Source organism: Schistocerca piceifrons, chromosome 3 (assembly GCF_021461385.2).
Source record: "Schistocerca piceifrons isolate TAMUIC-IGC-003096 chromosome 3, iqSchPice1.1, whole genome shotgun sequence".
Taxonomy (NCBI): domain Eukaryota; kingdom Metazoa; phylum Arthropoda; class Insecta; order Orthoptera; family Acrididae; genus Schistocerca; species Schistocerca piceifrons.
This window is the reverse complement of record NC_060140.1, coordinates 123,230,235-123,256,927: the sequence shown is the minus strand read 5'-3', so window position 1 is coordinate 123,256,927 and position 26,693 is coordinate 123,230,235. Positions and strand designations below refer to the sequence as shown.

Genomic DNA, 26,693 nt, shown 5'->3' with positions numbered 1-26,693 from the left:
GTAAACGGTTGAGAGTTGCATCTACCTGTTGACCTATGTTGAACTGTCGTGCCCTACACATCCTGTCAATAGGAATCAAATGGGTGAGGGAAGTTCGTACGATCCTCATGTTAATGTTGAATCAAATCCACAACCTTGAGGATACATGTCAACTTCTATATCCACTACGCTACGGCAAGTGTGTTTTTTAGGTATGGTGATACTTTACTAATTATACTATATTATGTATCTCAAATTTATTGAAAAGAAAGTGAAAACTTGGGCGTTTCGGCATTTCATGTTCAAAGGAGGAGCCAAACCAATGACATATGTACTTATTAGAACTAACCACACTATTGCTCAGAGAAAACGACTGTACCCTTAGAACGGAAATAAGAAATGCACTACGTAAGCATTTAGCATACTGACCAGCAAAGCCTCTGATGTTTGTTAATGCTTTAGAATGTCTTACAATATCATTAGCGGTAGGATAACACAAAATATGTGATACAAATTAGGGTCTACTTCCAATGGCGTAACAATACCCGTGAACGCGCAGTACGACCGCGACCAATCGGCGCGCAGGTGTTTACATCACTATCGTTGTTACGATCAATAGGGTATATCAAATTCAAAAGGTCCTTGCATAGCAGAAGGCAGGGCAAAACATTTTTTGACAGTTAGCGGAACTTGTTCGAATATATATGAAGGAAGCAGAACCAAAAACCAGTCTCATTTTTTTTCTTTCTTTTTGCGGACTGCTGCATTGGTTTATAATCAAAGTGAATACAGTTCTTCCACTTTAATTTTTGCGTTTTTCCTTCCCTAATTGTTATCCCTACTTCGAGCAGCAAGTCTATCAATATTATTGGTTGCCACAAATATTTGGCTATTGTTCGAGATTACAGGTGTATCCCTTATTACGAGGTTATAGTTAGCATCGGATATGAAAGTTTGGTTGTGAGTTCTGAATGGTATAAAACCACTTTGTGGCAGACTGATCTGCAGCTTACCCGAGTTAATAGGTGAGGTCGCGATGTGATAGTTTGGTTGTGAGTTTGTGGAGTCAGAAACTAAGAAGCCAACTTGCGATGACAGACAGATCTTTAGCTTATTCCCATGCCTCGTTTAGGATGTGATGCAGAAGCCTAACGTACAAAAATTAAATTAATAATATTCCTTGGCACAATTATTTTATTTTTTTCTGAACACGCCACAACGTAAAGAGACTGTTGTCACGTTGTGACCTAATAACACAGCTTGCATTAGTATAACTGAAACGAGCAGCAGTTAAATTAACGATCTTTGTTCACACACAAGTTTCACACATTTTTGTGAATGATTTCCAAGGCTGTGGCATATTCACGTGAGAATGTGTTTATTTCTTGGTCACTTGGTTCCAAAAACGTCGTCCATCTGCTGCTATTTCAATATCTGCGTAGAACAATAAGTTGACACATCCTCTTTCATTTTCATGAGCCTTCCTGTGTGCCCTGACAACATTACTGCACAAAACACCTAAGTAAGCAACTGGCCCCAATCTAGCTATGTGCATTCTTACTCACCAAATCAATTACATCAAAACTGTAAATTTTAAAATGTTGCCCTACCTTGCATAAATTTTACGGGCCTGTATGGCTACAGCTTTATATGTGTTATTTCAAACTGGCTGGGTATCCTGGCTTACTGTGTTTTGATTAGGTGACAGGATCAATAGGAAGGTGAGAAGAATATTATTGAACTCTGGCTGTGAAAGCTTATGCTCCTGTATTACCACAAAACTTTTTGTCCAGTTCCATAGTATTGTTGCTTGTTCCAATTCTCCAGGAAACTCACTCTGACACAGTGTATCCCAAATTCCCAGGGAAATCAAACCTGTTAAGATTAGCAGTCAACCTCTTTTTCAAAAATAACATTTTCCATAGATATTGTTTATTTTTTCTACTTTTTATTGGCTTAAAAATATTGTTTATAGTTCACTCCACCTGTTCTGCAAACACTCCGTTCTCCTTATCTTCCACTGCAGAAATAATCTTGCAGTCTTTCTTAACAATTACTGCCCATGGCATTTTACCCTCATACCATTTTCTCTCATCATTATAATGGGTTTATCAAAGTGTTGAAGATAGAAAAAAAATTAATTTTTATATTACACTGGAAGAGGCATGAAATATGCAGAACTTATTAAAAAGAAAAAATCCCTGTGATAAAATATTGAAATCAGTAAGTTAACAATTTTTGTGTATTGTCATTCAGTAATGTCCTACTGAATAATGTTATGGGGCAACTCATCTTTAAGGAAGATACTTTTAATTACTCAAAAATGTGCAATGTGCTGTGAGAATAATATGTGGTGCTCACTCGCCATCATCTTGTAGAGAGATGTTTAAGGAGTTACATATTTTGACTAGGCCTACTGCCTCACAGTAAATGTACTGCATCATGAAGCCTGTTGTAAATAACCCACTACAATTCGAAGGAATGATGGTGTATGTGATTACAATACAAAGAAAAAAATGACATTAATTATTCCACATTAATGTTGATATTTGCACAATGCTGCCAATTACCCAATGATACAAAATACCTGACAGGGAACAGAGCAAAATTTGAAAACAAACTGAAAAATTTCTCTTGACAGCTTCTGTTCTGTAGAAGAATGTCTATTCCTGTAACATGAGGATAATCAGTGGAACATGAAACTAACTAACTTTACAAGTGTTAAATCAAATAAGCAAAAGAAGTTAGTTAAGGTCTATTAGTTGGAACCATCCATAATTCACTAGGAATTATTTAGTAAAAACTTGTGAAGTACTAATCATAATGGCTGAATCAGGTACCCTCTTTATATAAACATGTTTTCATACTAATTAGTTTAGTTTTTTGCAATACACTAGCCTTAACATAATCCAGGGAACTTGTACATACTCATTTCGCTAAACAACTTTTCCATATTATAATTAACACTAAAATATTCCCATTGCAAAGGGAAAGATTTGCCAAAAGAAAATCCCACTCCCATGGGTTTAAAATTATATCTGTAATCTGTTGGTAATAACTATTGTCTCTTTTGGAAGCTTATTAAAAATGTAACAGATTGCTGCAGACAATTTTATCAGTAACAGAGGATACACTCACAACACAAGGATAATTTCACTATCTTGTGCTCACCAACTGAATATAAGAAAATGTCTGTTTAATAAACTGGAGAGTATTTACATAGAGACTTTCACGAAATTTGTGAATTAACATCACAATTATGACAGGAAGACTGCTTATGGTAAACATAGTCCTTCTTCCTGAATGCAGTTGTCCCAACATATTATTGTATCACACTTGACATTGAGGAATGTGAACATGTGCCAAGCATACCCAACAAGTTTCTGCGTATCACAAGTGATGACACGTGGACATTATTCTGATTGTAAAGGTGATTGCATCCAGCTTTTGCTGGAGGCCATTAATGTGGTAATGTGCCTTGCATGAGGGCTTATCATCTGCCCTCAATCCCAGAAAAGTGATTTATGCTTAGCTAAATTCTTACAGCATTTTAATAGAGTTGAATGTTTTTGTGAACAGAACTGTTTGAAGGAAACTGTGTACTACGTTTTATTGCAACGAAGAGTAAGTGATCATGAGATGATTCACCTCAGAAAATTTTTGCTGTATAATTGAATTTCTGTCCTGAATCTACAATAATAATGCTTGTATCATCAACTATACTCTGATTAAAATCGCTTTGTGATTGACAGACTGCAGTGGTGGGGGCACTATTGCTGGCATGTAGTCAGCCACACTTTACAAGTCACTGCATGTAACATACAAGACAGGCAACACAGTGAGCACATGGCACTTGGGAAAAAACTGAGATTGTATAGTGGCTGGCACCTACTGCTCAACTCGCTGAAACCTCAGTCACGACATAATTTAAACTGGAGTACAGAATTAATTAGATGGAAGCCCAGGAACACTCCACATAATGGTAGCCTAGTCAAATGCTAACTGTTACCATTATATGACAGTATATAGTAACCTGTTATCCATTACTTAGATGGGATGAAGTTATGTAAATGTCTCTTATACAAATCCATAGTCCTCTAATTTATTTAAAATTATTACATAGTAAAGTTGAAAAGTACACCTGATGGGTGCATTATTTTTTATCAGCACCTTTGACTTGAGGACCAAGACTTCTGATCAAGTGAATTCAGGGTTATAACTACAAAACCAAATAGGGGTAATTCAGGAATAGGTTTAATACTGAATAAGAAAACAGGAGCACAGGTAAGCTACTACGAACAGCATAGTGAACACATTATTGTTGCCAAGATAGACACAAATCCCATGCCTACCACAGTAGTATAAGTTTATATGCCAACTAGCTCCACAGAGGATGAGGATATTGAAGAAATGTACAATGTGATAAAAGAAATTATACAGATAGTGAAGGAAGATGAAAATTTAATAGTCATGGGGGACTGGAATTCCATAGTAGGAAAAGGAAGAGAAGGAAAAGTAGACAGTGAGCATGGACTAGGGGTAAGGAATGAAAAAGGAAGCCATCTGGTAGAATTTTGCATAGAGCATAACTTAATCATAGCTAACTCTTGGTTTAAGAACCATGACAGAAGGTTGTATATGTGGAAGAGGCCTGAAGACACTGGAAGTTTTGAGATAGATTGTATAATGGTTAGTCAGAGATTTAGGAACCAGATTTTAAATTCTAAAACATTTTCAGGGGCAGATGTGGACTCTGATCACAATTTATTGGTTATGAACTGTAGATTAAAACTGAAGAAACTGCAAAATTTAAGGAGATAGGACCTGGATAAACTGAAAGAACCATAGGTTATAGAGGGATTCAGAGAGAGTATTAGAGAACGATTGACAAGAACAGGGGAAAGAAATACAGTAGAAGAAGAATGGGTAGCTTTGAGAGATGAAATAGTGAAGGCAGCAGAGGATCATGTAGGTAAAAAAAAACAAGGGCTATAAAATCCTTGGGTAACAGGAAGTATTTTCTTAAAGTATTTATATTGAATATAGCCATGTGGAACATGGACAAAAAATAGTTTAAACAAAAATAGAATGGAAGCTTTCAAACTGTGGTGCTACAGAAGAATGCTGAAGATTAGATGGGTAGATCGCATAACTAATGAGGATGTGCTGAATAGAATTGGGGAGAAGAGGAATTTGTGGCACAACTTGACTAGAAAAAGGGATCAGTTCATTGGACACGTTTTGAGGCATCAAGGGATCACCAATTTAGTACTGGAGGGAAGCATGGAGGGTAAAAATTGTAGAGGGAGACCAAGAGATGAATACACTGAGCAGATTCAGGATGATGTAGGTTGCAGTAGTTTCTCGGAGATGAAGAAGCTTGCACAGGATAGAGTAGCATGGAGAGCTCCAGCGAACCAGTCTCTGGACTGAAGACCACAACACCACCTTTGACTACCTCATAGAAGAAACAATATGTGTGTATTCGCATAAAGAAATATTGCTAAAACTTAATTGGGAGTCTGTCAGTGAGCTGTGCTCAGAGAAATGGGTTTCCACATTATTGTACATGGCCTTATTGAAATTTTTGTAAACATGAGTGACAACAACAGTGGGCTGCAGTTCTCAATCTCACTGTTTCCTATTTCCTGTGTAGATGACTCGCACCTTAGCATTTAAGTTTGTTTCAGGAGAAACCAGCCAGAAACGACATGTTCACAAGTAACGAAGTACGGTACACTGCTAATGTCTGACACACAAATCTTTGTCACCCTTCTTCACCTCTGGACATAAAAACATTAGATTTCAAAGACTCAATAATTCCTTATTCTTGTATTCTTGGTATCACATTGTTCACTTAAATTGTGTTTTGTGAGTAGTCTGTGGACTGCATGGTATGCAAGTTTTGATTCAGTTTACTGGTGATAGACAGGAAATTATAAGTAAAATTTTGCATATATTAGTAGTGCCAGCAAAACCTTAATTTTCTCATTTAATAAATTGGTAACTGAAAATCCAGTCTTCATTCTGTGCTATTTTGGTTTGATTATACTCTCAGATTTAAATATTGTACTTGTAAAACTCATCCTCTTATCATCTCTAATATTAACATATTATTTAATGTTTCTAAAGGCTTAAAATATTTTCTATGTTAAGTTACTCTAAATTGTGCTTCTCACTTTGCTACTGCTCCTTTATGCTGTTCAGTGAGATTCTTATGTCTTGTATTAAACAAATGGTCTGCCAGTCATCAGCTGAAAGCAGCTTACACAAAATGTGATAGTTTTTTTTTTAATTTTTTATCTTTGAGATCCATGGATGCTTGACACAAGTGTGGTGCTAGGATGTAGAAAATTTCACATTTTTATGCAAACAGACATATATAAATGGTCATAAGGCTTACAGTGTTAACTGTAAGTGAAGAGGTACATGAAAAGTGGGGTCCAAGTGCACAAATGATTCTAGTAATAATAGTTACACACACAAATATTTTACTCAAGTCAGAAGCCATACAGAGCTCTGCACATAAGAGTGCAATATTGTGGCCTGCTGCTAAAACAACAATTCACACAATTTACAATTAACTTAGTTTACATTACTAAAAGAAGAGGAGAAAACTAAATGATCTTCATCCAGAATTGTGCAACAGCTTCTGCAGCTCTTCATCACTGCATGACTCGGGGTGGTGTGGACAGTGGCACAGGTGATCCATTATCCGTTCTCCTCTGCAGTAACATTGTGTTGCTCCCCTGGAATATTCCCATTTTACAAGGTTGTCTTTCAATTTACCAGCATCTGATATTGGTCTGTTCAGTGATCTTCAGTGATCAGGTCATTTCTAGCTGCTGAGTTGTTCTTGGAGACATAGATAGAATGGACAATGAACTGAGATTTCAACCTAGGTCTTGGTGGTTGGTGGCCATGGGGTGGATGTAAATTATTTAGTTTAAGCTTTTTCCTTTCAACATCTGTAACTACTTTACATTGAATATCTGATGGTACAATATCTATCAAGTAGTAAACCTTGTATGCATGTAGCAGTTTCAGAAATACGGTTCAGTCATGCAGCTTCATTCAGTGTGACTTCCACTTGCTTTGCATAAGCAGAGCTGACCCTTACAGGACATACATACTTTCTTTCAAAGAAACAATATGCCTTGGTGGAAGTTCTAATGATTTGGGTTGGGTTCCCCATTTACTGCCAATGGTTTCCAATTTATGTTATTTAGGACTGAACCCTTTAGCTTAGTGCTATGTGAGTGTTTGCGGAATGTTAACAACCTGGTTGAAGTGACATCAGGATATTTAGATATACAACAGTGTTCCAACTTAGTGCCCTTCCAATTAACTTCTAGTTTTCTATTTGCCAGTCTGTTTCAGAGGTGGAAAGGACAGACCTGAATTTTCCAACAATTAGCTCTCAGGTGGTTATTATCACAATAGTCGGTGAAAGTTGTCAGTGCTGTTGTAAGAACTTGTTTAACTTCCTCAAACTTCATTGCTTGAGTAGCTAAAGTGAGATCATTTGTAAGTATGAAGCTTTTGTACGCGTTAGGCTTGATTGGTCTTTGGCATATATATTAAAGAGTACAGGGGACTAAACGCTTCCTTCATTTCAATGACTTTGCCTTCCTTGAAACTCAAGAAAGAATCTTCAATTGCACAATAAAGTACCAATTACTTTCATTAAGCCATAACTAGGTGTCATGCTATAGATCTTCTGGAACATTATAAAAGGTTGATTAGTATCATAGGTTGAACATAGATCAATAAAATCAACTCCAGTGATGTCACCTCTTTCAAATCTATCCTCTTTGCAGTAAGTTAAGTTGGCTTCTTGTGCTGTGTAATTCTTTTTTGGTCTGAAGCCTGCCTGTTTAGAAATTAGTAGACTATCAGTCATAGGAAGGCTTTTGAATACCTATTTGAATAACTTTTGAGATTAGATGGTTCCCCCCTAAGTTTCAAGATGGCAGCTACTTCAGTTTTTCTACATAGTTTGGGATCTGAGTCTGTATCAAGCACTCATTTCATAGTCACTTGCTCAGATCATTTTATTTGCTCCACCCATTTATCATCCATGCCAGCTGAGTTATAGTTCTTGCATTGTCAAATGGCTTCTTGCAATTCTTCTTCACTGAGCTCTTGAGAGAGTTCATTAGTTTCCAGTTCAGCTTGTCTGTATATCTTAGATCCAGCACTAGCTTTGCCCATCTTTCTTGGGATAACTAATGAATCTCCTGAACACATAAGACAACACACTGACAGTAATGGCAAAGATTTCAGGGTAATTCCTCATTTGCTGCAGAAATTCCCCATGTTTATAGACATGATTGTCAAAATTGATCTTACCAAAGACCTCTTAGGCTGATCACTTCTGGAACTCAAAGGATCAGTTACCAGAGAATGTTCAGTCACTGATGTTGCCCAGAGTACATCTCTGGGGAGGCTCTTTTCATGTGCCCCACATACAAATTATAAGGTTTAGAACTGGTGTGTAAGCCACATAAAACTTATAAGGCGGACACTCTGTCATGTATAAAGTGCTACATGGTAAATTCTTATAGTATACTTAAAATTAAACACAGTTCCACATATCATTACAAACTGTCAAACTCATGTAAGGAGTAGAAAGAGTGATCTAGAAGACAAAGCTTAAGTTTATTTTTTTATTTATTTAATTTAGCCAGATTACTCACTGGCATAAATGTGGAAATTAATTGTATACCTTTGGACTTGAATAACATGCCCTTCTGTATCATGTTGAGATTTTTTACATAATTTTGAAGGTCATGTTTACTTCGTGTATCATGATCATGATATGCTCTTTTATTTTGTAAATAATAAAATTATTGTTAACAAAGGACTTGACTGAAAAAAATGTACTGGTAAGTCATGATGAGGATCCCCATCGGCTGGAATAAATTTCTGCAAGAGCATCTAGGGTGGACTCTACTCGTAATACTGATGACTCTCTTCTGTGCCATAAACACTTCAGTGCCTTGTGGCAGGTTTCCCTATAATATAACGCCATATGTCAGAAGTGATGAAATATCCTATTTCCAAGTCATAAATAGATGCAGTTGAGTGAATGACAAATGCTTCCAAATTCGGTTTTTTTGCATAGGTCAAGGAAATGGAATGATGCAGTTTAGGTTGCTATTAGTATGTAATTTGGTTGACTCAGCCCTTGATATTTCTTTGTCACCACATTTTATTTCCACATCTTCCTGTTTTTTGTGAGTTGAACTGAGTCTTGTTAATTTTTAGGGACAGACCACCTGAAGTGAACAAGTCTATAGCTTCCTTAAATATAGTGGAGTCAGTGTTCTCAATACTGCAGTGTTATCTGCAAATAGGGTGAAATGTGCTTTTTGGTTCACACACCATGGAAGGTTATTGATGTAGTAAGGGACCAAGCATTGTTTATAGTAAAGGACCAAGCACTGAACCCTGTGGTATTCAACATTTCACTGTGCTGCAGTCAGGACAGGCAGGTACCATTGCAGAATTATTCACAACATTCTGCTTTTCTATCATCTAGATATCACTTGAGCCACAACCTTACTTCACCATTTATGCCATAGTGCTCAACTATCCTGAGAAGAATTTTGTGATCTACCTTGTTGAATGCCATAGACCAGAGTTGTCCAACATATGGCCCACAGGTCACATGATGGCCTGAGGTGATGAAGAATCCAGCCCATAGTAGCCTGACAAAGTTTTTTTCCTTTTTTTTCCCCGACACAGTAATAAAATGAGGACATTGATTTAAAATTAACATGCTTTATCGATTGCACATGGCACAAACAAACGTGCATGTGGGGCACAGGAGTGGTTGCCTGCCTGCTACCCTACTAGCTGTACTCTTCCATACCTGCGTCCTGCCACATGTTTCCCCTCCTGTGATTCATATAGGTGACGCATTGGCCTGACGGGAGGCATGCAATGGCATCCTCACCTGTACTCACTTACTTCGTTTCAGTTGAGTCAGTTAGTCAGATTCACTCTGTGCTATTGCAGTGGCAAGGCACTGCTTAATAGTTAGCTCCCACATTACATATTTCCCTTCATTTACACATGGGTGATTAAAAGTATGTAAATACAAAAAACTTGTTTTAATTCAGAAACAAAGTTCAATTAGTGAACATACTAGTTCCAAATGAGACGTGCATGTGGAACAGTGTAGGTGTCTGCATGTGTGAAATTTAGCAGATATTTAACGGAATCTAACCTAATCTGTGTGGCTGCATGTGTATGTGCTTATAATGGAGTCATACATGAGCATAATTTTTCTGGCAGTGTGTGGCTGGCAGTAAGGCTATAGGGCTTACGTTCACAGTGTTTCTGGGATTGCTATGAGCTGCTGAGATGATGCGTAGTATCTTTTGTTTGGTTGGACATACACAGCAACTATTGTTTACTAGCCAATCTTTCACATATGGTCATTGTTGCCCATGTTTCACATCAGCTTCCATGTGGCATGGAATGGGCGATGGCAACATTACCAGAAAATGATACTCGTGTACAAGTTCCAATACCTTGGAAATTTATAGTGCACTGTAACCTTGTGAACTGATGTCAGATTACACATATATCTGTCCCCCTCTGACACTCACAGGGCTATGAAAGGAGAGTTCAATTTTATTATAATTCAGGTTTCTTAGAGACTGATTTTGCCTCTCCACTACTTACTTACTGGCATTTTATTTTGGGTTTTGATCAACCAATGAGATTTATCAGAATAATTGTAATTTTGTTCCAGAAGATGCATGTAATTATGAAGATAAGTGTATTTGTTGGGTGTATTGATTATCAATCAACAATCCAGGACTGTTAATGCAGTCATGTCATCCATGAAAAAATGGAAAGTTAACACAGAATGTCATGTATTCAAATTGAGTTGCACTGAAGCCTACTGTGACTGAACAAAATAGGAACATACTGTAGCTCATCTGTAATGAAAGAATATTAATTTGTGTGAAGTACAACGTAGAGTACCATTATTCTGCAAAACATGCTTCTAAGTATAATGAATACAGTGGCCAAATAAGAACTGACTGAATCAACTCATTGGAAGAAAAAGACTGGTATGTCAATGTTCAATAAATCAATTCTCACCAAGACATCACTATGGTTTTTAAGTGGCACAATCATATTGACACAGCAGGCCATGTTTAAAGTACCAAAAGAAAACTTAGAAACTGTAACAAAACTAAGCTTTAAGATAGTAGACGCTATTACCTAAAGCAGAAAACTTTTATCTGCATGTTTGGAAATATTTTCATCAGCAGCATATACAAAACAAGTATCATTAGTGAGAAAACACCAGCTTGTCACATCAAACCATAGCACAATGAGTTGATAACATGGCAAAATATATTGAAATTTCACTTAATGCACAATCAAAGGAATGTGTATTGTACAGTTAAGCACTCAATGAGAGTACTGATGTTTCAGATACAGTTCAGTCGGCAGTCCTTAAGAGAGGAGTGAGAGAACTACATGGTAATTGAGGAGTTACTTGACTTGCGTTCAATGAAGGGTACAACAGGTCAAGAGGTATATGAAGTAGTAATAAGTTCGATTTTGTAGGCTTGGCAGACTGATAAAACAGGACAGGCAGCAAACTGTGGTGGCACTGAACTTTCCTAAATGATGATCCTCCACAGCCAACGACCCATGCATGTATCAATGTTAACATCATTCCATTGACAACTACAACTGAAATGGGCATGTGACCATCAGCACTGGACAGAGCGTTGCATGGTCTGATGAATTCTGATGAATCCCCATACCTTCTTCATCATGTTGATGGGAGGGTGCAAATCCATCATTTTCCAGAGCAATTGCTCCTTGGCACCTGTAGTGTGGAATGAAGACAAGCTGGCGGTGGCTCCTTTATGCTCTGGGGAACATTCATGTGGGCATCCATTGGACCAGTGGAGCTCGTGTAAGGCACCATGATGATGGCCAAGAAGTATCATACACTGATTGCAGACCACATACACACCCATTCATGATGTTTCTGATGGCAGTGGCATTTTTCATCAAGATAATGTGCCATGTCAAAAGGCCAGGAGTGTGAGGGAGTGCTTTCAGGAACACAGTGGTGAGTTCCAGTTGATGTGCTGGCCCCACAACTTGGCAGATCTGAACCTGGTAGAACACATCTGGGATGTTACTGAATATGGTGTCAGAGCTCATCACGTCTCTCCCCAGAATTTATGGGAATCAAGTGATGTGGTGCCAGCTTCCTCCAGCAACCTACCAAGGCCTTATTGCTTCCTTCCTTTTTGCAGAGTTTCACTGAAGACCTTTTCTTCATAATAGATGTCTTTGAAAAATGAACCATTTTTTTGTAAAAATTCAAAAATGTAAAAAACTGAATTAAGAGGGGGGGATGCTCACCTGATAGGGGAGGGAAGTTTTGTTTTTTACTATTACATCCTCTGAGAGTGTTCTCCCAAAGTTTCAAAACTTTAGAAATTATTTCTCCCCTTTTTCCTAATTTTCCTAGGGTGATACAAGATTCTCATTTTTACAAAGAGAAACCCACAACTATCTGACGGCAACTGTTTCTTGTGTCAGTGTGAGATGAAACATAGAGCAAGTTACACGTTACCTACCCACAAACTAAAACTATATGAAAAAAATCCGTACTACATGGACGTGAAATTACAAATAAAATCTGGAAGGTAAGGTGTGACCCAAATCTAAAAAATACTGAAGTAAACCTAGAAAAAGGTAAGAAAAGCAAATGCTATTATAGTGTAGAGGATTTCTTAAGTGATAAACATATAATATAGTATCTGTCTAAATAAGTAGCGTCACATCTGCTATAACCATAATTATTTTCTTTAGAATGATTAGCTTGTAAAAAATACCTCACTGAAGAATCAACAACATATCTATCGTCACCTTAGATTAAGATTATTAGTTTGCATGTAGTTTCAGAATTTGCAAGTCGTCTATCAAGATGTTTGTTTGAATGAGGCATGTTATGTGATAGCAAAAATTTAATTTTATGAAGAGAATACCTGAAATGTAGAACCAACCAAGTATGGTACTCATCATCACCATCACCACCATCATCACAAGCATCATTTTCCTACTACAGTTTCCTGGTTGTAATGTACAAGCCATTGCTGTCTCCTTTTGTCTTTGTACACCTTCTGTTCCAGGACAACTTGGTTGTGGTATCATACACAACCATTAACCCAACTCCAAGGGGATAAGGCCACCTTCCCTATTATCTACTAGAGCAATTCTTGCTTGGCACATCCATGCTGTGGCAAAGGGCATCCTCCACACCAGTAGGACAATGTGAAAGGATGGCTAAGTTGAGGCAGGGGCCTAGGTTCATGGGGTATAATGTGGAACCTATGCCCATGGTTACAGGCGAGGAAACCTTCGGAATGGCGGAGATGGTGGATGAGGCAACCTACCCTCCCTGAAGATAATTAGAAGAGTACACCACTGCCTTGTGGAGAAGAGGGATTTTCAACGATTAAGGGAGTTAACACTGAAAAAAATCCTCATCTGTGTCAGACATAGCAAGTCAGCAGCTGAGCAAATATGTACGGCTTTCAAACCTAAACCATGTCTCAGATGGAAGAAAAGAACTGTACTACCTCATGAAAAAACTGAGCATTGTGCAAAGAATGAAAGCATGGAGAATAAGGCTGGGAGGGCTTACTGTCAGGAGACCATACACTTGTCAGGCCAAGCCTGTGCTTACGGAAAAACTGGATGGTATCTGTCCAGTTGAAAGAGCAAGGAAGTGGTGGGAGGATGAACTGCAGAAGGACCTTAAGCAGCATGGTGTCTACAAGAACTGGTCCTAAAGCAAACAACATTGACATTTACAGAGGAACATGTAAAGTCAGTGCAAGATCTTCAGGATTCATGATTGCTAAGAAGTGTCTGTATGTAACCTATCTACTGGACCAACATGAATGAACAAGGAAAACACCAAACTGTGTGGAAATCGTCATGAAATTTTTACTCATAGTGCTAGACACAGCTATTGAAATCTAATGTCAACAACAATGTCAACCAACAGACTGTTCTCTGTACCAAACTGATGGGCTCCAGTCAGCATAAAGACGCAGCACATCAAAACCTGGGAAGAAAGCTGGAGCAGTTATACAATAAAGCCACCCTTTTATATGCAGTCGGCTTCCCAGGAACCCCAGCCACAATGAATTGTCATGGGAAAACTACATGGATGGACAAGGATAATGAAAATAAATTGAACTTGGAACTCCACATGAGTGAAATAAAAAGACTTGTCTTTTGTGAATTAATGTTTATTTTTGTTATCTCTTTTGTCATTTCTTTTATGCCATTACTGTGACAAAAGATTTACATTATACAAATTCAGAATTTTGAATTAACTATGTAAAATTCATAAAATGACAATAAAGATTATTAAAAAGTAAAGAAAGTAGTGGATGGCTAATTTCAGCCATTGTGAGTCACAAAATTGATGACTATGTGTTTTCATTATGGTGGTGTTCTACATAGTTGTGCTGCTTCCATCAGTTCCTATCTACCATTGAAACTGACATCCTTAGAGATTACAGGTATTCAATCATGTTTCATGTGAAATACTGTAACATGATTAAACAATCTGAATATTATTGTGTCTGAGACACTCCTATTTTATTAATAAAATGTGATTTGAACCAAATAAGGGGAATGCCACTGGCATGAAATCTCTGATCCTGCTTCAGTTCTGTGAACTGTGTAACTAGAGACAAAACAAATGCATCAGATAACAAAACAATTTGTTGATACCTTGTTGATTGTAGATTAAAAGCTTGCAGGCTAAGAGTTTACTGTGATTTTCTGATATACAACACTTTATGTTAAACAAACTAACTCTGTTTGTTTAGTCCGGTCATGAAAATTTAGTAAAAAGTTACAACAAAAATCTGTTGGTGGTGCATAATGACATTTCTGGTATCTATATAGTTTGCCCACCTAGGCTGTGCCACAACACATCACTGGTTATAGCTCTAAGGATTAATCATATGCTTTCTTAAATAAATAATCCTACTATATAATATAAGAATGGTAATTCCAATAGTTGGAAGTCTTTTCTGAAGGTATTTACCTGGAGTGTAGAATTTTACAGAAGGAAATGTGGATGATAAGCAGTTCAAACGAGAAGAGCATATAAACTTTTTGAATTATAATGCTGTTGAACAATGCTGAATATTAGATAAGTAGACTATGTAACTGATGAGCAGGTTCTGAATCAAACTGAGAAGAAAATAAATTTATGGTACAGCTTGAATAAAAAAAGGGAACCATTGATATGATAAACTCCCAGGCATCAAGGAATTGTGAATTTGGTACTGGAGAGAAATGTGTGTATGTGAGTGAGAGGGGGGAATTGTAGAGGGAGATCAAGGCTTGATTACAATAAGCAGTTCCAGATGAATGTAGGTTGCAGTAATTATTCAGAGATGAAGAAGTTTGCACAGGAGTGAGTAGTGTGAAGAGCTGCTTAAGATTAACCTTCAGACTGAAGACCACAACAACAATGCTAATGAAGGTATTTTATATCCCATTGTTCATCATTCATAGACACAAGAGATTTATTTTTCTAGAACACTGTTTGTGCTATCAAACACTGTTTGTACTTTTGGTTAGTACTATTTTAAAAAATATCTCGATTTGTTTATTTTAGATGTACTTAATAGGTTTCTGTATATTTCCCCACCTTTGAAGTATGCTACAAAATCTCTCAGGACATCTCTCTTTTTTGATGTTGTACAATTTTAATATATATAGGCATATTTTATCATACTGGAGACTGAAATCTGACCCTCTCCAAGTGCACTCACATTAACATCGCAACACAGTAAACCTGTAATCTGTATTGAAAACAACAGTTTACCTTTCATGTACAATGGTGTGCCAAATGAGCACTTACGAGCAAAGACAAAAATCTAAATTCCAGCCTCAATCCAACACACAGCTTTAGTTCGGGGGAAGAGTTCTATTAGTTGAGAGTCTACTGCCATTATAGGATATTTTCACATTCCAACAATGTATGTGAAAAATCACAAAACATATTTCTCATCCCTGATGTTATTGGCATGCTGAGATTGTAAAACAAAAGTTTTCAGGCAGTGATGTTGTTAATACAGATATTTCTTTTTCCAGGTGGCACCAATGCTGGAGGTTCTGATTTCAGTTTTGCTTTGTACACAAGGTAAGTATTATAACGATTTGTTTGATCATTTCAACATAATCAGTTTCCTTGTTTATTTTTTGTTCATGAGTATGTCACATTAGTTCCCAATGTAAAAAATAGGCTGTGTTACAATTTTACTATAAATATCACTGTATGATACCAGTTTATAGAACATAAATTACAGTAGAAGTGATACATTGTAATCCATGTCGAATGGGAACTGTTGAATGATGGGTGTACATAAAAAATGTAATGATGACAGCTAGTGCTGTTTGTAGCACAAACAATTAAAATCCAATATGGAATATCAACAGAAGTAAGTTATTAATAAACAAAAATAATGGAAGTCCACTAGTCACTGGTGGTAGTGCCACATAAAATGCACGGCGTGATGAGAGAGTGGTAAAGAACAAAATATCATTGAAGCAGTTAATGATGACGATATTAAATGTATATGCCTTACACCCCCTCCAATGAACCGTGGACCTTGCCATTAGTGGGGTGGCTTGCATGCATCAGCAATACAGGTAGCTGTACCACAGGTGCAACTACATCGGAGCAGTATCAATTTTTTCCTGTTCCCTTGTATCGTCACTACCATCACTTTTAAATGACAGATAAAAACTTGAATACATTGGGGGCACAAATTGCAGTAAGCTTGAAGGTCCTTGAACTTTGCTGCCTTAATTTGACATCCATTTGAATACTTAGGAACTAACTGGCAGTCTGCAAGCTTAGTAAATCATCCATGACACTTCTGTAAACTAACTCACACAGGTTTCTCAGTTTGATTGTGTGAATATTTGATATCTACAGAATGTTCACTGCTCACTAATCTAAACACCATTACCTTTCTGATGTCTGCAGGCTTTTTGTCAACAGTAATGTTACGTTTGACAATACTGTTCACTATAGACGATAAAGACACGAAGTCATCTTTCTTCATTTCAATCACAATGAATGGGTTTTTTGCTTGCTCTTTCTTATAAGTTCAACCCATTTTTCTGGAGTGTACACAGCTTCTCAATAACTCCAAAATCCCTGTCACATGGCAGGAAAGTGTGACCAGGGAGGAGAAATTTGTGCTCAACTACATCAAAACATTTTTTGTCTAGGAGGTACAACTACTGACCTAGGATAATACAGTTTTTATTTTGTCCAACACACGAATCAGAATGAATGATGAGCCTTTGATGAAGTTCTTCCTTCACCATGTCTGAAGCCTTTAAAACGCTGCTAGATACTTCATCAGCCCCTCTAGATGCAACATTCTTGGACCAGATACACATCACTGCCGTCTCATTGCTACAATGGTGAATACAGAGATCATATGTCCAAAGTTGTCTCTTATAAAAAACTATTTCCGTCGAAATATATGGTGTTAGCAATGCTTCTTGTAACTCCATGCACAAAACAAGTGCATCACTACCATCCTGTTCTGACTCATTTGAGTCAGTTTTCAGAGCACTAATTCAGCTTCAGCTTTCTCAAGGCATAGTTTGATATCTGTGGATTCGGGGTTATTACGTGCCTTAGCAGAATCACAAATATGACATATCACTCAACAGCAATTTAAAACCAATATTATATTCTGTGTTGAGAATGGTTTCATACACATGTTGTTTCACTGGAACTTCATCTGTATTTTTAGGATCTTTACAGTACAATTGAGCGAACAGAGGTTATGAAGGACTTGTTCAGATTCTGCGTTCTACTATAATGTGATGTGTACCTTGGACACATTTTTATGTGGTTTCTAACCTTATTTTTTCTCTCGTTATAAATGGCATGAGGTCTGTTAGAATGCTTGTTTTGCTATCCTGTGAAGGTGTATGTGCAGATACATGTGTTGTAGAGTCACGACTCTCTGTGCCACATTCATCATTGCTACAGACAGTCCTCAAATGCTTAACATTAATGGCATGAACAGCTAAAAATGCAGTCCTACACACTTCAACCTCAGTTACTGGAGTGTCACGAATAAAATACCTGAAAGAACCCTTCCTATGGCTTACTGTTGGAACCTTCCTCTTCTTTGGATACACTTTTTTGCAGTTATTAGGCCGCACTAGAGCCAAATAAATAAGCATTTTGCTTATAATCTCCCAACTGATAAAACTCAATAAATATTGACTCCTTCTTGATTCAGTGTTGAGCATTTGCAGAAACTAGTATTCCAGCATGGGTCACTGGCACTATGAAACACTTTCTTGGACACAATCTTATTTTTTGGGGATTTATATTGTTTTCCATTATTTCTTGACCTCTTCCTTTCAATATCTTTCCACTCCCCCCCCCCTGCACTGATGCATTTTGACCACAAGTTTTTTGCCATCTTGGAAACATATGAACAACATTTGAGAAACGCTTTCTGATTGGCTTTCCAAAACCAGATCAACCAATGAGACAAATTGACTCATAAGACACAGAAATACTATTGGCATGGGCATCTTTTCCACTGGGAATGTGTCAGTGTTGAATAACAGCAAAATTGATATGCTCTCTTTAAAGGAACGAGTACCTGCCACTGTGCTAGAAGTTACAACCTATGATACTAGATAGCATTAGCTGTCTTCCTGTACCAAAATCACAAAATCACTGCGCAGGTGGCTTGTGCCCCTTTTCCATTGTGCCCCTCAAATACTGAAATGGGGAAGATAAGCTTCTGAAGAAGTGAGGAAAATTAGTTCTGAAGAAGTGAATAAATTAGCTACTTATATTCTGTACATAAAAAGATGAGCACTGATGGTTCATAGCAGTGCTATCAGCTTTCAGCTGTGAAGCCAAAAGGCTGCTAATGGTAGATATGCCACATGACTGAAAAACTATAATCATATGGTTATAATAGAGGGAAACATTCCACATAGGAAAAATATATCTAAAAACAAAAATAATGTGACTTACCAAATGAAAGTGCTGGCAGATCGACAGACACACAAACAAACACAAACATACACACAAAATTCAAGCTTTCGCAACAAACTGTTGCCTCATCAGGAAAGGTGGAAGGAGGGGGAAAGACGAAAGGATGTGGGTTTTAAGGGAGAGAATAAGGAGTCATTCCAATCCCGGGAGCGGAAAGACTTACCTTAGGGGGAAAAAAGGACGGGTATACACTCGCACACACACACATATACAGACACAAGCAGACATATTTAAATATGTCTGCTTGTGTCTGTATATGTGTGGATGGATATGTGTGTGTGTGCGAGTGTATACCTGTCCTTTTTTCCCCCTAAGGTAAGTCTTTCCCCTCCAGGGATTGGAATGACTCCTTACCCTTTCCCTTAAAACCCACATCCTTCCGTCTTTCCCCCTCCTTCCACCTTTCCTGATGAGGCAACAGTTTGTTGTGAAAGCTTGAATTTTGTGTGTATGTTTGTGTTTGTTTGTGTGTCTGTCGACCTGCCAGCACTTTCATTTGGTAAGTCACATCATCTTTGTTTTTAGATAAACTACACTCCTGGAAATGGAAAAAAGAACACATTGACACCGGTGTGTCAGACCCACCATACTTGCTCCGGACACTGCGAGAGGGCTGTACAAGCAATGATCACACGCACGGCACAGCGGACAGACCAGGAACCGCGGTGTTGGCCGTCGAATGGCGCTAGCTGCGCAGCATTTGTGCACCGCCGCCATCAGTGTCAGCCAGTTTGCCATGGCATACGGAGCTCCATCGCAGTCTTTAACACTGGTAGCATGCCGCGACAGCGTGGACGTGAACCGTATGTGCAGTTGACGGACTTTGAGCGAGGGCGTATAGTGGGCATGCGGGAGGTCGGGTGGACGTACCGCCGAATTGCTCAACGCGTGGGGCGTGAGGTCTCCACAGTACATCGATGTTGTCGCCAGTGGTCGGCGGAAGGTGCACGTGCCCGTCGACCTGGGACCGGACCGCAGCGGCGCACGGATGCACGCCAAGACCGTAGGATCCTACGCAGTGCCGTAGGGGACCGCACCGCCACTTCCCAGCAAATTAGAGACACTGTTGCTCCTGGGGTATCGGCGAGGACCATTCGCAACCGTCTCCATGAAGCTGGGCTATGGTTCCGCACACCGTTAGGCCGTCTTCCGCTCACGCCCCAACATCATGCAGCCCGCCTCCAGTGGTGTCGCGACAGGCGTGAATGCAGGGACGAATGGAGACGTGTCGTCTTCAGCGATGAGAGTCGCTTCTGCCTTGGTGCCAATGATGGTCGTATGCGTGTTTGGCGCCGTGCAGGTGAGCGCCACAATCAGGACTGCATACGACCGAGGCACACAGGGCCAACACCCGGCATCATGGTGTGGGGAGCGATCTCCTACACTGGCCGTACACCACTGGTGATCATCGAGGGGACACTGAATAGTGCACGGTACATCCAAACCGTCATCGAACCCATCGTTCTACCATTCCTAGACCGGCAAGGGAACTTGCTGTTCCAACAGGACAATGCACGTCCGCATGTATCCCGTGCCACCCAACGTGCTCTAGAAGGTGTAAGTCAACTACCCTGGCCAGCAAGATCTCCGGATCTGTCCCCCATTGAGCATGTTTGGGACTGGATGAAGCGTCGTCTCACGCGGTCTGCACGTCCAGCACGAACGCTGGTCCAACTGAGGCGCCAGGTGGAAATGGCATGGCAAGCCGTTCCACAGGACTACATCCTGCATCTCTACGATCATCTCCATGGGAGAATAGCAGCCTGCATTGCTGCGAAAGGTGGATATACACTGTACTAGTGCCGACATTGTGCATGCTCTGTTGCCTGTGTCTATGTGCCTGTGGTTCTGTCAGTGTGATCATGTGATGTATCTGACCCCAGGAATGTGTCAATAAAGTTTCCCCTTCCTGGGACAATGAATTCACGGTGTTCTTATTTCAATTTCCAGGAGTGTATAATCATATATAGAGATGCAGCAGCACTAAGGCATTACTGTAGAGATGTACACAAAATCATGTCATGTGATTTGATGTGGTAGGCATGGATAGCTGCTTAAACTGTTAAGGCTCTGCTTTCACTGTATAGACTATTTGAAAGAAAAGTAAACACCATGGGTGTAGTAATAGAGTGTTAAAACCCAAACTTGCTGAGGCAAAGAAAATATTCTTTCTGAAAGAGCTCTTCATTGGTATTAGACATAATATGAATGTGAAGAGTAGTCCTTATAGAGTTACGATAACTGTGTGGATGGAAATGAGAATTCTAAAACTCTGGGAGAAGGAAATAACTGTATGTGTCTTCAAGAAGAGAAGTGATGTAAAAAGAATAAAGTGTCATTACTCACATGTGCCACTGTACAATAACATATGTGAAGATTCTGGAGAGATGCATTCCAAGAACAGTAGAGAAGCAGCTGAGAGAAGAACACTGTAGCTTCAGGTCAGGAAAGTCCACAGTAGGTCTCATATTGTTACAGGTTCAAAACCACCACAGTAAGTGTTGAAGGATCTACTGATGGTCTTCGTGAAGTTAAGGACAGTATAGGATACTGTATCCAGAAGAATAGTTTGGAAGGAGTTAAGAAAGTAAGAAGTAGTGAAGCAAACTTTACTGAAGATAAAAGAGTTGATAGGTAAGTCATGTGAGAATGAGAAGACAAAGGAAATGGGGGCTGACAGAAAAATTATCTAAATCAAGGAAGACCACTATCTCCATGAATTGGGAGACAAATAAAGACTGATTAAACCTTTGCTGAACATCTTTTAACAGGAAACTACTACCTATATGATGTAGATTACGAAGTTTTACAGACTGTTGAGAAAAACAGAAACGTGATCCCATTGGAAGTACTGGAAGTCAATAAACATATGATACAGACTGCCAGCTGTGTTTTAAATGACCAAACTGTTTCCTTTCTCCTTCTCTTAAATCAAATTTTAGTTACATAAATATTGGATTACAATTGTAAATTCAACTTTATTTGTCATTAAATGTAACTGTCCGTACACATCATAAACGTCATATTTTTGTCATAAGCATTCTATGTGTCATAAATTTTGTACCTTTCATATCATCAAAGGTGCTCTTTGGACTATGCATGTACACTGCTAGCTGTGTGACACAATGCATTGTCCTGCTGGCAGATGCCATTGTGCCAAGGAAAATCAAGCTGCATGTAGCAGTGGACATGGTCCCCAAGGATAAATGCCTACTTATGTTGATTCATTACACCTTCCAGAATGATGAAAACATTCACCAGACCATAATGCTCCCTTCTCCATCCTAGAACCTTTTGACGGTTGTTGCAGGGTGTTTGCTTCGAAATGTTTCACACTGTATGCACCAATGACCATCTGTCAGATGGATCATAAAACATGATTCACCTGAAAAGGCCATCTGTTGCCAATCAGTGGATGTCCACGTCCAGTTGTGGTACTGGCATTCAGATTTCAGCCTTTATCACTGATGAACAGCACTCAGCATGTGTGCAAGAACCAGCTGTCTGCTGCAGAGGCCCAAGTGCAATAAAGTTTGCCCAACGGTCATTTAAGAGACACTGTTGGTAGCTCCTTGGTTCATCTGGGTGATCAGTCACTCTATAGTTCCACATCTGCTTGCCTGTAGACACCTCTGCAGCCATCATTCACCCTTGTCATTTATGACCCACAGTGCACCACAGTTGCTTTGGTGCTGGTTTTGGGTAGCGCCATTTTACCATGCATGGTATACTTTAACCACAGCAACAAGTGAACAGTTTTAAAACTTGGCCTTTTCAGAATTGCTTCCATCCATGGTCTGAAAGCCACTTATCATACACTTTTGGACATCAGATAAGTTGTTTCATTCCCACATTACAAGAATGACTGCACTGTTTTCAGTGCCCCCCCCCCCCCTCCTGCACAATGTGTTTTGTGCATCCTCCATTGCTACTACTGCCACATGGTGTCTGTGAGTGGTTATTGCACGTTAATGTTGAATGTAGGAGGTGGCCACATTAATGTGACTGATGTAATATTCCAGAACATAGGAAAGTGTTTTCCATTAAATATTATCTCCACTCCTTTTCATAGTGGTAATGGATGACATAATAACACAAATTGTGAGAGATGCAGGAGACAGAATGACAGAAATACTGCTGGTTGACAGTTTGATGGTGTAGTAGAATGACAAGGTGGAGGTACAGAAGCACGTGGATTTATGGGTAGAAGTTGTGCGAAAGTATGGCCTAAAAGTTACTGCAAAGAAGCATGGAAGAGTGGACACAACAAAGGCAAAGACAGACATAAAGTGAAAATGACACTGGTGGAGAGCAGGTGAAAACTGGGGAAAGCTTTAAGCACCTTTATAGGAAGTAAGTGTGTGTGTGTGTGTGTGTGTGTGTGTGTGTGTGTGTGTGTGTGGGTGGGCGCGCGCGCGTGCGTGTCTGTGTGTGTGATGTATCAGTATCAGCTGGGGTTGGTAGCGGGTACAGAAGAGGCATGGGACTGGAAGGTGAGCGATAACATGTTAGGAGGTGGAGGAAAATACTGGAGGAGGGGTGTGAATAGTTTAAAAACTTAGCCTTTTCAGTGGTGGGTGGCTGGGCACAGTTTTGGGAGCCTGTGCTTGGGGAGGGGGGGAGGGAAGAGGAGAAGGGGAAAGGACTATGCAGGCACACTGTGGGCTAGAATGTATGTGTGAGGCTAGAGAGGGATTAGGGTAGAGGATGAAGCTGAGTGGATGGGAAAGATTGAGGTCAGAGGTATTAAAGGAATGAAGGATATGTTTCAGGGAGAGTTCCCACTGCAGTTCAGGAAAGCTGGTTTTGGCTGGAAGCATCCAGATGGTACGAGTTGTGAAGCAGTCCTTAAAATCAGTTTTTTGTTGTTTGAAACACACAATGTACCAATTTTATTGTGCACTAAAAAAACCTGGGTTTCTCTTCATAGGACATCCACAATGACTGCATAGATTTTTCATTATTGATAAAACCCATACACAGCTGTATTAAATTTTATTTTCCAATAAAAGCACAGCACAACTAGGTTTCAGGATAAAAGTCCTTTCATCAGTGGCATAAATTATCTATATGAGTCATCTAAAATAGTGTAACATAGTGATTCTCTGACATGTGGCATGTAAGCAGAAAATTCAATTCATATATTCCATGGTAGATGAAGTTTCTGCTGAACCCTGGTTTTTCTCTTGTTTTATTTGAAAATAAAATTTAATCAAACTTTATGTGGATATTATTAGTCATGAACAAAAAATTGGGTCATGAAAGAAAGGTGGAAAAGTAAGGTGAGAGCAAGTGAAATGAACTTGAATAGGAGTAACAAAACTGGAAAATGTGAAGAAAGAAAATGTCATTATAAAATGTAAGCAATTGCTACAAGAGAAGACTGAGGTAAAGAGTTTAAAATGAAATGAGTAGGTGAGACAAGGGATGTGACAAGGATGCTCTGGAAGATGCACAAGATGAAGATGGAGGACAAGTGGCCAAGGGGTAGATCGAAGGACTAGTGGCTAAAAGGACAGGAAGAAAGAATTCGGAAGACAGGACACGAATGCGCCTGAGTAGCAATAGACAGGCATTGGGGAAAGTGGGGGAGATGGAGGGGCTTGTGTTCTCAGCAACCTTGCCATTGGTGTGAAACTGTACAGGGAGGTGGTGCTGGTGCTGGTGCTGGTGCTGCTGCTCCTGCTGGTGGTGGTGGTAGCAATGGCAATGATTTATACGATAAGGCGATGTCAATTTGTAGAACTGTGTAATGCGTCCAAGGATGATTTAACACTGCAAATAGCAATAAACAGAAACAGATAGGGCATGATGCTTCTGAATGTAACAAAAACATAGAGGAGTTAATATTAGTAAAATATAAGAAGAAATTAAATTAAAATTAAGTCAGCCAAACAAAATGAGAACTTGAAAAAGAAATTTCCTTTTCTTCATTCGATGGTGCTCCAAAAGGAGCAGTTCAGCAGTTTTCTTTACCTTCCTGTGGATAAAAGTGCCTTATCCTTCTTTGTTCTCTACAAATTACTTTTTGTATTTGTGCCCTCCTGCAGGAAACCTCCTCTATAGTCTATGCTACAGGGTGTCTCACTCCAAAGAAGCCCCACAAACATGTGTAGTAAGTGCTGAAAGTGCACTGTGTAATTTGTGATGTTTGACATGGCAATGCTGCACTCTGCAACATCATTTGACCCTTACAGTGTGTTTCCGTGTGTCACTGGGACTGGAGCTAGGTGTTCAGTGTTCAGCATTTAGCGACAATGTATCACTATTCTGATGAAGAGTGTGTATTTAGTTTGAAATAATATTGGCTTACTGATTCCATTAAGACATGTCTGCAAATGTTTGTTGTACAGTTTGGTGATCAGTATATACTGTCTAAATCCTGCATACATAACTTAGAGAAAAGATGGAGAGCAGTGGAATGGAGTTGGATATTACAGTGGGGTCAGCCACCATTATCAGAAGAAAAAGTTACTGCCATGAAGCAATGATTGTTGGCCTCTCCTGCAAAGTCTGTTTGACATTTATCTCAGGAATGTGGAATGTCACAGAGCCCATGTCACAGAGCTACGAAGAAAGCTGGGATGTGTCCATATAGGTTTATAGTTGTTCAGGAACTGAATGCCAATGACAAAGACAAAAACAGGAACAAACCCATGCAACTTGCATGATTTATACGAGAATACCATCAATGAAGTCCAGGCAGTAACAGCAGAAATTCTGGCAGCAACATTAGAGAATCTGCAGCATTGTGTTCAACTGTGTCTACAATATGAGGCTGGTCACTTCCGGCGCCTTTTGTGATTCACCTTTATTTTTCCATGAACAAGGTGTGACATTTTCATTTCATTTCAGGATTTTTATGCAAAACATTTAAGTGTAATGTAAGCAAATGTACATTTGTGGGGCCATGGGACCTCTTTTGAGTAATTATGTATGTGCTATCACTTACATATATGCTCTCTCTCTCTCTCTCTCTCTCTCTCTCTCTCTCTCTCTCTCTCTCCCCCTCCCCCCCACCCCCACCCACCCCTCTCTCTCTTTGTGTTTTTTTTTTTGGGGGGGGGGGTCATATTTATATATATGCAATGTTATTTTCATAATATACAGTTGTGTGTGAAGACCATTTTTAAAATTTAATCTTGCAGCAAGAAAAACAACCTTTTCTCATAAGTCGCCTTGTTTTCAGATCTGCTTTGAAACCAGATGCCCTGGTAAATCTTAAAAATGCAGAGAATCTATTGCATCTGAAAGAGTACAACACTTCTAGACCAACGGTTTTCTACTTCTTTGGCTATATAGAGGACCTCAGCAGTGATAGTGTAAAGACAGTAATTGACGGTAAGAAGTAAAATAGTGCAAATTATTTAACCCCAGTATGGATATGAACATATTTCTAGTTTAATAATCACTTTAGCTTCCCATATTCATTAGTTGGCTTCTCATTAAGCATGAAATTTGTTTATTAATTTTTTATCCATTCATCATCTTGATGTGATGATAGGTATGTCAGCTACCTGTACATGTGTTTCAAAAACATTATGTATTCATAAAAACACTAATGAACCCAGCAGTGCTT

The 26,693-nt window shown here is 39.0% G+C and overlaps 1 protein-coding gene across 1 annotated transcript in view; it reads left to right on the top strand.

Moving 5' to 3' along the window:
- LOC124788452 (inactive pancreatic lipase-related protein 1-like) overlaps positions 1-26,693 on the top strand; it is a 180,739-nt gene that overhangs the window by 86,271 nt on the left and 67,775 nt on the right. The window contains exons 3-4 of the mRNA XM_047255724.1: positions 16,159-16,207; positions 26,304-26,455. Of these exons, the coding sequence (XP_047111680.1) occupies positions 16,159-16,207; positions 26,304-26,455 (201 nt within the window). The remainder of the gene's footprint in view (positions 1-16,158; positions 16,208-26,303; positions 26,456-26,693) is intronic.